Below are 13,064 nucleotides of genomic sequence, written 5' to 3' on the forward strand. Positions count from 1 at the left end.
AATAAAAGCATGTACAGGGGGTGGGGTAGAAGATTAAAGGGCGCGAACAAACGCCCCCTTTTTTTTTTCCTTTTCAAAGTAGAGACTATCAGTGGTATATACAGTATGCCTTTACTACAGTAGTTCATGATAATGTTTGCCCTTTTGTGAAAAAAAGAACCTTCTATAAAAAATCTGGTTGGAAATTAGGATGGGTAGCACACATCAATCAATCAATCATAAAACATTTATTTCCAAAAAAATTGTGGCGTCACCTAGAAAACATTCTAACTAATAAAATAATAATAAAAACTTTATAGAGATATTAATATGGTTTAGGGGACGGGGACTGCCAGTTTAATAATTAAACATTTCTTAAAATGTGGTGAAAGAGTAGAAATAAAATGTAAAACAATAAAAACAAACTTTGTCTAAACCAAGTCCATTTTACATGATAAAATTGGTTGATTTGACAATTACTGTACAGTATGCATGTTTTATTAATTTAACAAATATTTTATTGTAATTTAAAAAGTTTATGTAATATCTACAGGAAAGCTGGCCTTGTAAACACCCACTCAATATTCTAAATATACAGTAACCCACATTGTATATCATTAATCACAAAATATTATAAAATAAGAAAATTAAAATTATCCTTGACAGCAGTTATAGCATATGTTTATTAAAACATATTATTATGTTTAAAATAATATGTTATATTCTGTTCTGGTAAAATATTTAAAATTCAAAAAGTCTACAGTATGTAATTTATTAAAATAGGTAGTGAGAAGGGGTGTGTCTTTCACTAGTCTGGGCTCCAGACGGAGTTTTGTAAAAATATAAATATTTTTGCACATATGGCGTTTCATACGTGTATTACTTGAGTTTGGATACTCCGTCTGGGGAAACACGCATAAGTCACGTGGTTTGACACCAAGAATTCTTGGTGCATAAATTATCCAGTTGACTAGTTTCAGCCGCATGCCATTGGCTACTCACTCGTACGTCGTTTTAATATTCATATTTCAGACTTTCAAAGACTCAACATCTAAGACGATGCGCATGCGCTATGTTACGTTTAGACAATGTGTACTTGGTTGGCCGGGTACATTGATGACAGTTTCTGAAGGCTAGAAATGATTTTATATGCCTAGTAGTCTGGTAAACATTTGATGAGATTTTTCCCAAGAACATGAAAACTCGTCTTGATATGATAGGCTAGCTTCTCCGCCAAATCAAACTTTGAATGGATCATTTATTATGCGGAGAAAATTTGATTTAATTCCCACCCAGACCCTGTCCTGTTCTGTGTGGTGGTCAGTAGTGGTATGTACCTTATTGGCGTTTTATTTGGCAGGTCATACGTACGAGTTGAGTAGCCCTACGAAGGAGGCCTAGGCCAGGACTAAACAATTAATAAACAAAACAACTTGGCAACACGATTTTATATTTCAACAGTTGTTCAGTCTCGATCGTACATTCAGCACTGTACGTACGTACTCGATCTTTTTCATTTTGAAACAAAATGATCATTGGTTGATTCGAAATCCATATTTACATACCGCCCGCCCCATATAGCCAAATACGGTATGATAACCTACGTCATTCTTATCGGATGTTTGCGGTCTGCAAATCGATTTCTATACGTGTTTCACAAGTCTGTATTTTCAGACAAAAATCGCGGTCGAAATAAAAACAAATTAATAAAAAAAAAAAAGACAATAAATACAGACTTGGGGCAAGTCTAGTCTTTCACTAGCATACTGTATAAATCAAATAAATATTTATTCCTTTTAATTCAAATTAACACATTGTTTTCTATTTTTTGGTGAAATTTATAGAAAATGCAAATAATAATAAATGTTTAAAATTGAGATTAAATTTGATAAATTATTAATCGGCTGTTTTGATGAAAGATTTTTGGGAATTATTGAAAAATTAAAGAGGATTTATTGCTACAGTACACAAAAATCATGGTGTACAGTATGAATATAGGAACTATAGTACAGTAGGTACTATATATACACATAACAAAGAAATCAAGTTTAAAATATTTTAAGAATGTTGACTATAAGAATTATATGAATTGAATCTTTACAAAAATATGCAGTTAAATTTGGATTTCCAGCTTACAAATACCACAATACTCTTTATTGTATTACAAATTGCATTTCCTTTAACAAATTTACAAGTTTTTATTTAATTAACTATGAACAATGATTAAAATAATTTTTCCTTAAAATAGTCTCTTTGTATGTGTTTTGAATGATCTATTTAACACATGTGTAGCAAAGACACACAGGATATAAAGACACAATATCCGCGGTTTATAAATAGATTTTTGTAAAGAGGGCTTGGTTTTTATTTGGAAATATCAAATTATTATTTATCTAACTGTACCTCCAAAAGTACCAGTACCCATAAGGATGTCGGCTGGAGATAGGCTGGGGGGTACGGTACTGTATGTGCACATACCAGTTGCTGGATTTATATGAAATGTAACTCTTGTACAACCCTACTAAACTAGATTAACACAACTGAAATTAATTAATAACCTATATATAGATTATTATCTTTAACTCAACTACTGTATATAACACTTGAAATGTAAGAATTAGGCATATACTTGTCTGGCTACTCTTACCAAACAAACATCATAATAAACCACTTAACAATGTGAAAATTATTAAATCTGCAGTATACATAGTTTCTAATAATTTTCTTTCTCTTATCCTGCCTTGACAGTACGCAATGTGTTTTTGTGTAGGAAAATATACTGAAACGTCAACTATAATTTGAATGGCATTAAACAAAAAACTCACCTTATAAAATGCTTTCAACCAAATAGGCATCATATTATCCAGCTGAAATAAAAGTATAATAAAGTTTTATAATCGATAAGCTTGAGTAAACGCCATTGACAATATAGAATAATTATTACTACTCCGCTATTCGTCGACCTTTGACCTAATTCATCATCTACTGATTTGATTTTTTCGAGATGAATGTACATAAAAAAGGTTGAAATGACTGTGATACATAATCCTGGACCTAGAATCAACAAGATTGGGCCCAATCGACCGAAATCTACTGCTGTGGTTTTCAGTCATCATCTGGACCTAGACACCACCAAAACAATGATTAAGGTCGGATAGTGAGCAACTATTAAAACTACTCTGCAGTATGCGGACTAAATGAATTAATATGACCTAATTTGCTCCCAGGTCATCGCAAATAAAAGCTCTACAGTATATTATTGAAAATCCCATTAAATATCCACATGCGGACAATGAACTTGCTCAACCTCCCTATATTATTGAAAATCAGTCCAGTACTAATGTAGCTTCTGTTGTATAAATGCATAATGTGTTTTATGTGAAATCCATCTTGTGTGCAAACATAACACATCGTTTTGTATTGATTACTAAGTGTTATCCAAGCCTACACTACTGTAATTAACGTTCATTCTGTAATGCAAATCTTTTAATTCAACTAGCAAATTTGTTTTGGGAAATAAATGTCTTTACTAGTAATTGGCAATGATGAATTGCTGTATTGTGTTGGTTTATTTTTAGATACTGTATGTTTAGATTAACTCGACTCTTAGGAATAATTAATTAGGTAATTATAATTTTTATCATGCAGAAACCAAAATAATGTTCTTTAGTTTGAAGATAAAAAATATTAGAAGAATATAAAATTTACCACATCCCTTGCAAACATTTATTAATATTATTGTAATTATTATTACTGTAGGTGATCAAAATGTGTGTTGCACCAAGGCAATCTAACAACAGGACACTGAGCTCGCCTTGCCAAGATAGGAACTCGTAACAGTCCTTTGATCTTATGTCTGGCTGCAACAAATACCAACAGTACTGTACTATCTACATATTCTCCACTGTGTCTGTTATGGGTGATACTGATCGTGTCACCGCCATAGATAAACCCTTTGATCTCCAGAGCTCAGCATCCTGTTGTTAGATTGCCTAATTGATTGCACTTACATCTTCAAATAGTGATCCTAGGTTAGCGGTCACTAATAGGACCCCGCACGAGTCTTGATGTCCATTCTCTCCACTCTTATTATTAGAACCTTCCATTGCAATAAATGTTGACCACTAGATTAGGTCAATGTCCTTAATTTACCAAAAAAAATTGTCTGCACCGTTTTATTATGATTATCCAAAAATGTGTAGGTCACAGTTGTTTATTTAATCTTCATTTCTGTTTTACAGCATCTGTAAGGTATATAATTACATTGAGGAATTACTGTATAAGGAATTGGGAGGGGGGAAGGGTGAACTCATTGAGTCAAGAAGGGTTGATAGTATGGTGTCAGAGATACCATGGAGAAATATATCGACAGTCTTATACATAGGATGGGAGAGGGGAAAGGGGTCATTAGTCACAAGAAAGGCCTTTTCCCCTTCTTTTTACCATTTTCCTGATAAATGTAATTAATTCAGTAAACATAACAACAATTTGTAACACTATTCATGAATATTGATAATATTTAAACTATAAGAACTTGTTTCAACCACTAAATAGATTTTTTTTAAATTAACTTTGTTTCTATTATAAAATGTGTATATATATATTTAATGTAGAACAATTCATTAATATAATATATAATTATAATAAACTAATAATAAACTTTAATACAAACTTTTTCAAAAACATTAATTAATTGAAAAAAAAACCCTATTAGCATTCTTTCTAACATGTCACTACTTATTTTGGCCAGGCAATGGAGAAATAGTCCTGTGGAGGCTAGCTGGGCTCTGTAAATAAGTACTTACTTTAGAAACAACTGGTTCGTAAAGTCAATGGCAGGTAGGGATCAGCTTCTCCCTCACTAACTTAACTAACCATATGAATGACTGTATCAATGAATGAAAATGGGTAAAATAGTTGCAATCAATGTCATGAGAATCTCTACCTAGGCCTACTAAGTCAGTACTCCAGCGACTTGCAAGAATTAACTTAACCTTACCTGCTTATGACAAGCAATACCCTCCCTGACACATTTCCCTACTACAACAAAAGCCAAGCCTACACTCTAATCTTGGCTGACTCCTACAACCATTGTCAGACGTAACATAATGACGTCAAACTCACTATAGCGACCACCGAGGGGCCTTTTATTTGAGGTCACCGTTTGTACTGATGCATATGCCGATTGAGAAACCAAAACATCACTCACCTTTCAACCACTCCGCATGCCCAGCGTATATTTACTAAAATTCGTCATCGGTTGTTGTCGTTCACGCGACCGAAAAAAACAAATATAGAGGGCGACAAGTATGTTTTTGTCCCTTCTATTGTAATTCTATATAAAGATTCCATCTTTTTTATTTGTTTATAATTAATAATACATTTTATTCAAAACATAATTGTATACCTTGGTGCTGCTATTAATAGAGGATAGTTCTCATGTTGTTGTCGTTGTTGTTGATTGACTGAATTGTGGTTATCATTCTCTATTTCTAGCAATGAAGATGAGGATGCGGTATTGCCGTTGGTGTTTATTTATCTAAATAATTCCTCTATGGTTTTGTGATGGCTATTTGTAGTAATATTTTCACCCCATGAGAAAAAGAAAAAAATGAAAGTAAGCCTACCATTATGCAACTTCGATTCAATAGCCAGTGTTGTATCATAGCAAAGGCATAAAGAAATAGAAGTCACATTTCTGTGTCTGTCATCAGATATGACGTAATGACGACATTTCAACCGAAATGTGTCATCTATATCAGAATGTTGATAAGCAGCGGTCCGTCAGGCTTTGCGGTTCTGTAACGCTTCGAAAATTGTCCTAAACGCGGAATTCCGTTACATGCCTCACCTGAGTGCATAATTATATATGCAAATTAACTAACATCTTGCATGTACAAAGTATTTGATACCAGATCATACGAGTTCATTTGTTCAGTTGTAGTTGGTCTGAGCGGATCATTTTTTTGTTGAAAGTAGTTTATTTTTGTCGTATATAATGTACAAGTTGGTGGTTATTCTGTTAGCAGTAGTATTAAATCTGCAAGTTGCTTGGGCGGTGTTCGGCGATGATATATCTGCTAACAACGAGGGTAATAGATTCCAAGGTTTGTGGCAATTCGTTTTAACGATAATAAATTAGTCCCCATAAATTAGTCCCCAATTCTTCTTCCATGGCGGTTTATATAAAATACAACTTGTTTCGGGTGTGGCGGTTCGATTTTCGCGCCGCTCCTTTAGGCAGTTATATTGAAGAGAACAGAAGCATTAGGAAACCGTACCATGCGGTAGCTTATAGTTTCTACGGCGGGAAAATGGGTATTTGGAAATTCGGACTGGGCATGCGCATACCCCAAATCACGTCTGGGACAAGAGAGTCTATGAAAATTTGCTGATAATATTGAGATGCATGGTAGACTGTAATTATCGTGAGATTTTTTTGTAATAAATATTTCTTGTTATTACTGTCTTTTTTAAGATATGGGTCAGGCAACACTGGATAATTTCAACGTAGACAATGGTAATTTGGATTTGGTTATCAACGTGGAAAATACAGCAACCATTCCAGAGTATTGGCTGCTTGACTTTGAACCATATTTAATGAATATGAATCGATTGCCCATAGTAGAAGCAACTGGTAATGTTTTTGATAGACTTGTTTTTACATTTTCATATTAATTTGCTTCCTTTTCGTTATTAAATCCATCAATGTAGTAAAATTGTATCAAACGAGATGTAACTACCATTGAACCATTTTAAAACTTGCGTAAACCTTCGAACAATTCATTTTATCAAAAAAAAATCTTTTTCCAACGAGTTTTTTTTTTCTTAACGTCTCAACTTTAAATTTCACCTTTTAATTATCAAACATAATTAGTTTTGGTGTCAATATACAGATCCTGATAATGTTTGTACATTGATAGACATCACTATGATCGCTCTAATAAATGTAATCAATTAAATAATACTGGTTTATTTCTATGTATTTGTAGGACGGTTAAATGCAAAGAATACTGGAAATTGTTCAGCTGTTTTTGAAAGTGCGGATTTTGATGATTATTTTAGTGACGATTATTTCCAAGACCAGACGACTGCAGAACTAACTGTGAACGGCAAACAATTGTACACCGCTTTTACAAGAGGCCTTACACTTGACGGTAAGATACGTAGGCTATTTCGTAAATTATGACACCCTAAGTACAGAAGAAAAAGTGTCTATTGGCCTATGAGCCCATAGGGCCTTTGCCAACCAATAGTTCATGAATAGGTTCGTTCCGATGCGGGTTGACTATTATTTTCTGTAAATTGTCTAAACCTTTGTCTACACTATGTGATGTGCCCAAGCACGATAGTGATATGTCGTTTCAATATATGGGCATATCACACGATAATATAAAATTTACTTTGATTTCGATTTTAGACAATAATCGACGTACGGACGTAATGGTGGCATCTATCGGCATGGACGTCTTTTTTGCCTGCGAAAACACAGATGCAGACTCGATTTGGGAATTGACGTCTGCAGCCGAGGATGACGAGATTGAGTATAGAACCAATTTGTACATGACCAACGTCAGACCGAAGGACGTATCTACTGTAACAGACGGTATAGCATTTGTACAAAGTCATGCGGAACTTATTTGGAGAATTAGTCGAACTGCTATCGCAAACGTAAGGCGTATACTTTTTTTAAATTATATGTAAAGTTAGTTTACGAGATGCCAATACATTAGCGTCTGTCCAACTTTGTGAAAAACATAACACCAGAACCTTCTGCATGTTTTATGTATCTATTGAATGTTAAACAAATAAAAATCTTTTTGTAGGTGATCGTAAGTTCAACTGCCATTTTGTGGCCCAAAGTAGACTTTGTAAGAGTCTCAGCAGTATTTGACGAAGATGGTGAAGCAATCCCAGACAAGGCAAGACTAAAACTGAGGTATGCGTTTGACCGTAAGCTTACACACTGGGTTCCGAGATTAAATCCAACTTATGGTATCGCTCTAATTTAGAATATTGGAATTAACATATTCATAATATAGGCATACTGTTGCTTATATAGGTCTATTTTTGCCGACATTAACGCCTGTCGCCTTTAGGCAGTTATATTCAAGAGGACTGAAGCATTGGAAAACTGTATCACGCTCGGTTGCCAACATTAATTACTCCTGTAAATGTGTTTTATTCAAGGTTTACAACCGTTGCCGACTCGGACAAACAGATGGCAGTTTACACGGAAGATGGTGTTTCTTTCCTTCCAGAAAACATACAGCACCAAATATCGGCGGTAGAAGAGCACCCAGGTACCACTATTGGTGAGGCACCGCCTTGCGATTTCCAGTACGATAGACAAACCGGAACTTCACTTCAATGCCACCAGGTCAGTTAAAACAATTTGTTTAGGTTGTGCAAGTTTGGCGAGACCCGTCGATTTCGGGTTGAACGTCTCTCGATGTATGTTGGTTCGAGCTTCTGCGACACTGTCTTCTTGTGCTTGAGCAGCTTTGGTGGCGAAGTGCGCTCTAGAAATCTGTATTAATTAAATATTATTATTATTAGCGTGCGCCTGCTGACAGCTGATGCTAAATAGTGAGTTTACTCGAATTATATTTTCTTTTAAGACTTGGGATTTCACCATTTTACTGGATATCGACGTACCAGTGGAAGATTTTACCAACGAGATACCAGTAGATGCTAGTGGTACCTTCGATTTTGTATTCGATCTGAATGAATGTGAAGCCCCCGTTGACGACGTCATCGATACCGGAACATGTGACATCATAGATAGGGACGTCAAAGTATCTACCGTCATCACAATACAAACGACAATATTTATTCGTGATGAGGAAGCAGATTCCATTACCATTATGCTTATTGCATTGACCGGTTAGTACATCCAAATATTAAAGATGTCTTCTCCCCCACCCCCGAAAAATGTTTACACATTTTTAAAATTGTTTTTTTCATTTGACATTTTTCGCATAATAGTTATCCGCTTTGACCAAAAATTGGATCTAAATAAAATTTATTACCTGAAAAGCAAAAAATTGGCTGCCAGCAAATGGATTTTTGGTTGAATTTAACCATTTATTATAAGTAACAAGGCCAACAGCCATAAGTCGCGTGCTAAAACGCATAGTGATACCGGACCGACAGACAGACCGACCGACCGACATAGTGAACCTACTCGTACAAAAATCCACCATTATATTTCTTTTTCTTTCTAGGTGTTAATAGTGATGCTTTGAACGTACCAGAGGCGATCAGAGGTGTTGCGCACAAGGAAGTTGTAACAATGGATGTAAAATTCTCACCAGCTCTACTGCGTGATAGCTTTACCTTGGAATTGACGTTGTTCATGGTCTGTGTCGGCGAGAAATACACTGAAGACGAATACCCTCATGTACGTAAACTATGCCTTATGCTACTAGAGACGCAACACAACGACGTAATGCAACGTAAGGATCTGACCAATCACAAGCGATGGATTTATTCGACTGGCGCTTATCATTGGTCAACTCGTTTTCGTTGCGTCTACGTTCGAATAACCCATCGCTTGTGATTGTTCAAATCATTTTGCGTTACGTTGTTGCGTCGCTATTGGGAACTAAGCTTTACCGGAGGGTGTGCAATATTTATATGGCGGGTGTGCCCCCATCAATGTCACTATATTGCTGGTCAAAAGAGCACATTAAATACAACTACCAAATGTATGCATTTAATGTCAATTACGTGCGTGCCGAATCATCTTATTAAGCTGGGTTCACACTAGGACGCAACGCCGTAAGCGCAACGTAAGTGATTTGAACACAAGCGATGAATTATTCGAACTGTCGCTTGTCATTGGTCAACTCGCTTGCGTTGCGCCTACATCGTAGCTGCGTTGGGTCCAGGTGGAACCCAAGCCCAAGGTGTAATCCATTATCCATGTTTCTTTTACAGGGATGTCTACAAGCGCCACAAAGTGAACGTTACGTTGCGTACAAGGACAGTGATTTTCTGTACGCAAACTACAGCTCAAATGACTTAATTGGAGATGTTGTGCAACTTATCGACTCACACGAATATATTCAAAGAGTTGCCGGAGTAACACTGGAAGGTGAGTGTTCAGTTTGTAAGCAGATTGGTTTTCACTGAGCCTTTAAAGCTTGGTTCCCACTAGAGACGCGAGGCACGACGTAGACGCAACGCAAACACGTTGACCAATCCCAAGCGATTGTTCGAACAATCCATCGTTTGTGATTGGTCAAATCACTTACTTTGCGTCTCTAGTGGGAACCAAGCTTAAAACGTAACGCAATGACGTCAACGCAACGCAAGTAATTTGATCAATCGCGACACGATGGATCATCTGAACGGTAAGAACGGGTTTTTTCCCCCACTTCATTTCTCTATGTCTAAATAGATATTGAAATAAAAAAATAATGTTCTTTTACAGTGCCGTTTCATAGATCAATCTTCACAAATCTTGCATTATCTGGAATGAAGAGCAACTACACTATAACCACCGTGTACAGGTTAATGGACAAAGACGGCACAAGAAAGAAAAGAAGCGTCGAACACAAAACCATCCTAACCAAGCACCTAATAGGCGAGAATTCCGAGATCACTGTGAAAGAGCGCGAAAGGAGATCCCTGACAGACGACGCCGATAAAGAACATCTCAAACAAGCTGGGTACATTGCTGCTGGTTGCCCTGACAAGGCGGTCCATGACCCAGTCAATTTTGATTGTATCTGCCCGCCTCAATACTACTATAATGATAGGCGGTTTGAATGTACGTCTGAACTGAACGATATTATATTCGAGGCAGAAGAAAATCCAATATCTGATAATTCTAGACCTATGTTTTCTATTACTTCGATTTTGATGGTCATTAGCCTTTTGTTAGTTACGGTCACGATTTTGAAATAATACTTTGCTATTAATCTTGTAATAATTAACACAAAATACTATAAATATTTAAAAAATAGAAATATTATGACATTATTCTGTATAACAAATTTATTCAAATGCACATAAATAAATTTGACGCCTGGTAAAAATGTTTGTTCTTGGATATTTGTTTATACCTGGTTGCCGTAACGAATGCGTGTTTCGCATACAATTTTTGTTCTGAAGCGCAAATGAACCACTGCCCTTTCAAACTGCAACAGAAGTGACTGTAAAGAATGAATCTATTGTGGCCCCTTTTGTGAAAAAAGGATCTCGTAAAATACGTTTCTTCTCCAACGAAGGTGTACAATTTATTGATGTAGTATGTGCGTGTATACTTGCTATTTACTACGGGTTCCCCCATCATAGTGGTTTTCTCAGTTCAGTTTTTTCCTTGTTGTACCTCTTACATATTCATATCCCAACTTTCAACGATCATAAATTATTGTAGGAGTACTATTTATTCAGTGAAACTGGTTTTTAATTTGCAAATGTGTTATGTTCCCATCGCCCCTCTTTTACTGTATCCAACATCTTTAATGACAATATCAAATTATTGTGTGTTTGTGGGAGTTTTTGTGAATCTTTTTTTTTTAAATAAGCGTAAATAAATTTATTATTTACTACGGGTCCCATCCTTTGCCAAGTTTCTAGAGTATATCCAACTTCCAAACATAACTTGGCAAGCCAACAGTTTAAGTTCCTGCATCTCAAATGAAGATATAAAATCACTGATGTACTTGCACAAGTTGTCTATTTATAGTCACAGAAACCGGTTTTTATTGAAAAAAAAAAATAAACCACTGTTTTTGTTCCCCTCCATTGCCACACTTGTGGCGTACACATACTATTCAATTCATTTCAAACATCACTTGGCAAGCCAAACAGTTTGACTGTTCCTGCGTCTCTATCTCTATTATATTTGTCCTTATCCTCGCAAGCAAAAGCGAGTAAATAGCGTGATGGGTGCCAGGCAATGGTGAATGATGGCGCTTCGATGGAAACTTCTGCAACTTTCTCTCCTACATACAAAGACAATTTGATTACGTTAGTAAAGGCCAACTCAAACAGCGTCGTATGAGTCGTCTCGTCGATAGAAAATTAAACATGTTTAAGGTATGAACTAAACTTACCTCCTAAATACCAAGACCTACCAAGTCCTACCAAAAACTACCAAGACCTACCAAGAACTACCAAGACCTGTCAATTTAAAGTGTTAATTTAACGAAATATGATATATATAGACTTCTAATAGCATTTCCAACAATAAAACCTAAATTTCAGCGCGATATAGACACCAAAAATGTTAAATAATCGACAAGCTTCGCGTTCGTGAAATGAACTGAGTTGTTGATGCATACATTGCGTCACAAATGTCCGTATTGCGTCAACTAGTATGGCTCACTGACACTCGAAGCAGTTCTCCTGTCATAGGCGCGGCCTACTGGGTCGTAGGCCTACATTTAACATTTTTGGTGTCTATATCGCGCTACAATTGATGAGGTTTTATTCTTGGAAATGCTATTAGAAGTCTATATATATATCATATTTCGTTAAATTAACACTTTAAATTGACAGGTCTTGGTAGGTCTTGGTAGGTCTTGGTAGGTCTTGGTAGTTCTTGGTAGGTCTTGGTAGGTCTTGGTATTTAGGAGGACCCCTATTAGCATTCTTTCTAACATGTCACTATTTATTTTGGCCAGGCAATGGAGAAATAGGCCTGTCCTGTGGAGGCTAGCTAGGCTCTGTAAATAAGTACTTACTTTAGAAACAACTGGTTCGTAAAGTCAATGGCAGGTAGGGATCAGCTTCTCCCTCACTAACTTAACTAACCATATGAATGACTGTATCAATGAATGAAAATGGGTAAAATAGTTAATCAATGTCATGAGAATCTCTACCTAGGCCTACTAAGTCAGTACTCCAGCGACTTGCAAGAATTAACTTAACCTTACCTTAAGCCTACACTCTAATCTTGGCTGACTCCTACAACCATTGTCAGACGTAACATAATGACGACGTCAAACTCACTATAGCGACCACCGAGGGGCCTTTTATTTGAGGTCACCGTTTGTACTGATGCATATGCCGATTGAGAAACCAAAACATCACTCACCTTTCAACCACTCCGCATGCCCAGCGTATATTTA

General features: G+C 36.1%; 2 protein-coding genes and 1 long non-coding RNA gene across 9 annotated transcripts in view; 1 reads left to right on the plus strand and 2 right to left on the minus strand.

Moving 5' to 3' along the window:
* LOC144837521 (inositol polyphosphate-5-phosphatase A-like) overlaps positions 1-5,086 on the minus strand; it is a 38,601-nt gene extending 33,515 nt beyond the window's left edge. For all 6 annotated transcript variants that reach the window (XR_013611512.1, XR_013611511.1, XM_078692681.1 and 3 more), the window contains exons 1-3: positions 4,979-5,086; positions 3,990-4,223; positions 2,805-2,846 (exon numbers count right to left, since the gene is read on the minus strand). Coding sequence is in view for 4 of the 6 variants with exons in the window: in XM_078692681.1 (XP_078548807.1) it covers positions 2,805-2,846; positions 3,990-4,085 (138 nt within the window). In the remaining 2 variants the exon portion in view is untranslated. The remainder of the gene's footprint in view (positions 1-2,804; positions 2,847-3,989; positions 4,224-4,978) is intronic.
* An 810-nt stretch (positions 5,087-5,896) lies between these two features.
* LOC144837530 (uncharacterized) lies at positions 5,897-11,024 on the plus strand. The gene is made up of 10 exons (XM_078692700.1): positions 5,897-6,086; positions 6,458-6,616; positions 6,972-7,136; positions 7,400-7,650; positions 7,806-7,918; positions 8,170-8,359; positions 8,601-8,865; positions 9,207-9,382; positions 9,922-10,078; positions 10,418-11,024. Exons 1-10 carry the CDS (start codon positions 5,978-5,980, stop codon positions 10,891-10,893), a joined length of 2,061 nt encoding a protein of 686 aa, XP_078548826.1. The 5' UTR covers positions 5,897-5,977; the 3' UTR covers positions 10,894-11,024.
* LOC144837531 (uncharacterized) lies at positions 10,966-13,020 on the minus strand. 2 transcript variants are annotated; one of them, XR_013611520.1, is made up of 3 exons: positions 12,870-13,020; positions 12,678-12,758; positions 10,966-11,936 (listed from the first exon to the last, which is right to left on the minus strand). It is a non-coding gene; the product is annotated as an uncharacterized LOC144837531 (long non-coding RNA). The 2 variants fall into 2 exon arrangements; XR_013611519.1 differs by lacking the exon at positions 12,678-12,758.
* Positions 13,021-13,064: the final 44 nt, after the last annotated feature.

The sequence above is a fragment of the Antedon bifida genome, chromosome 3 (genome assembly GCF_963402885.1).
Source record: "Antedon bifida chromosome 3, ecAntBifi1.1, whole genome shotgun sequence".
Taxonomy (NCBI): domain Eukaryota; kingdom Metazoa; phylum Echinodermata; class Crinoidea; order Comatulida; family Antedonidae; genus Antedon; species Antedon bifida.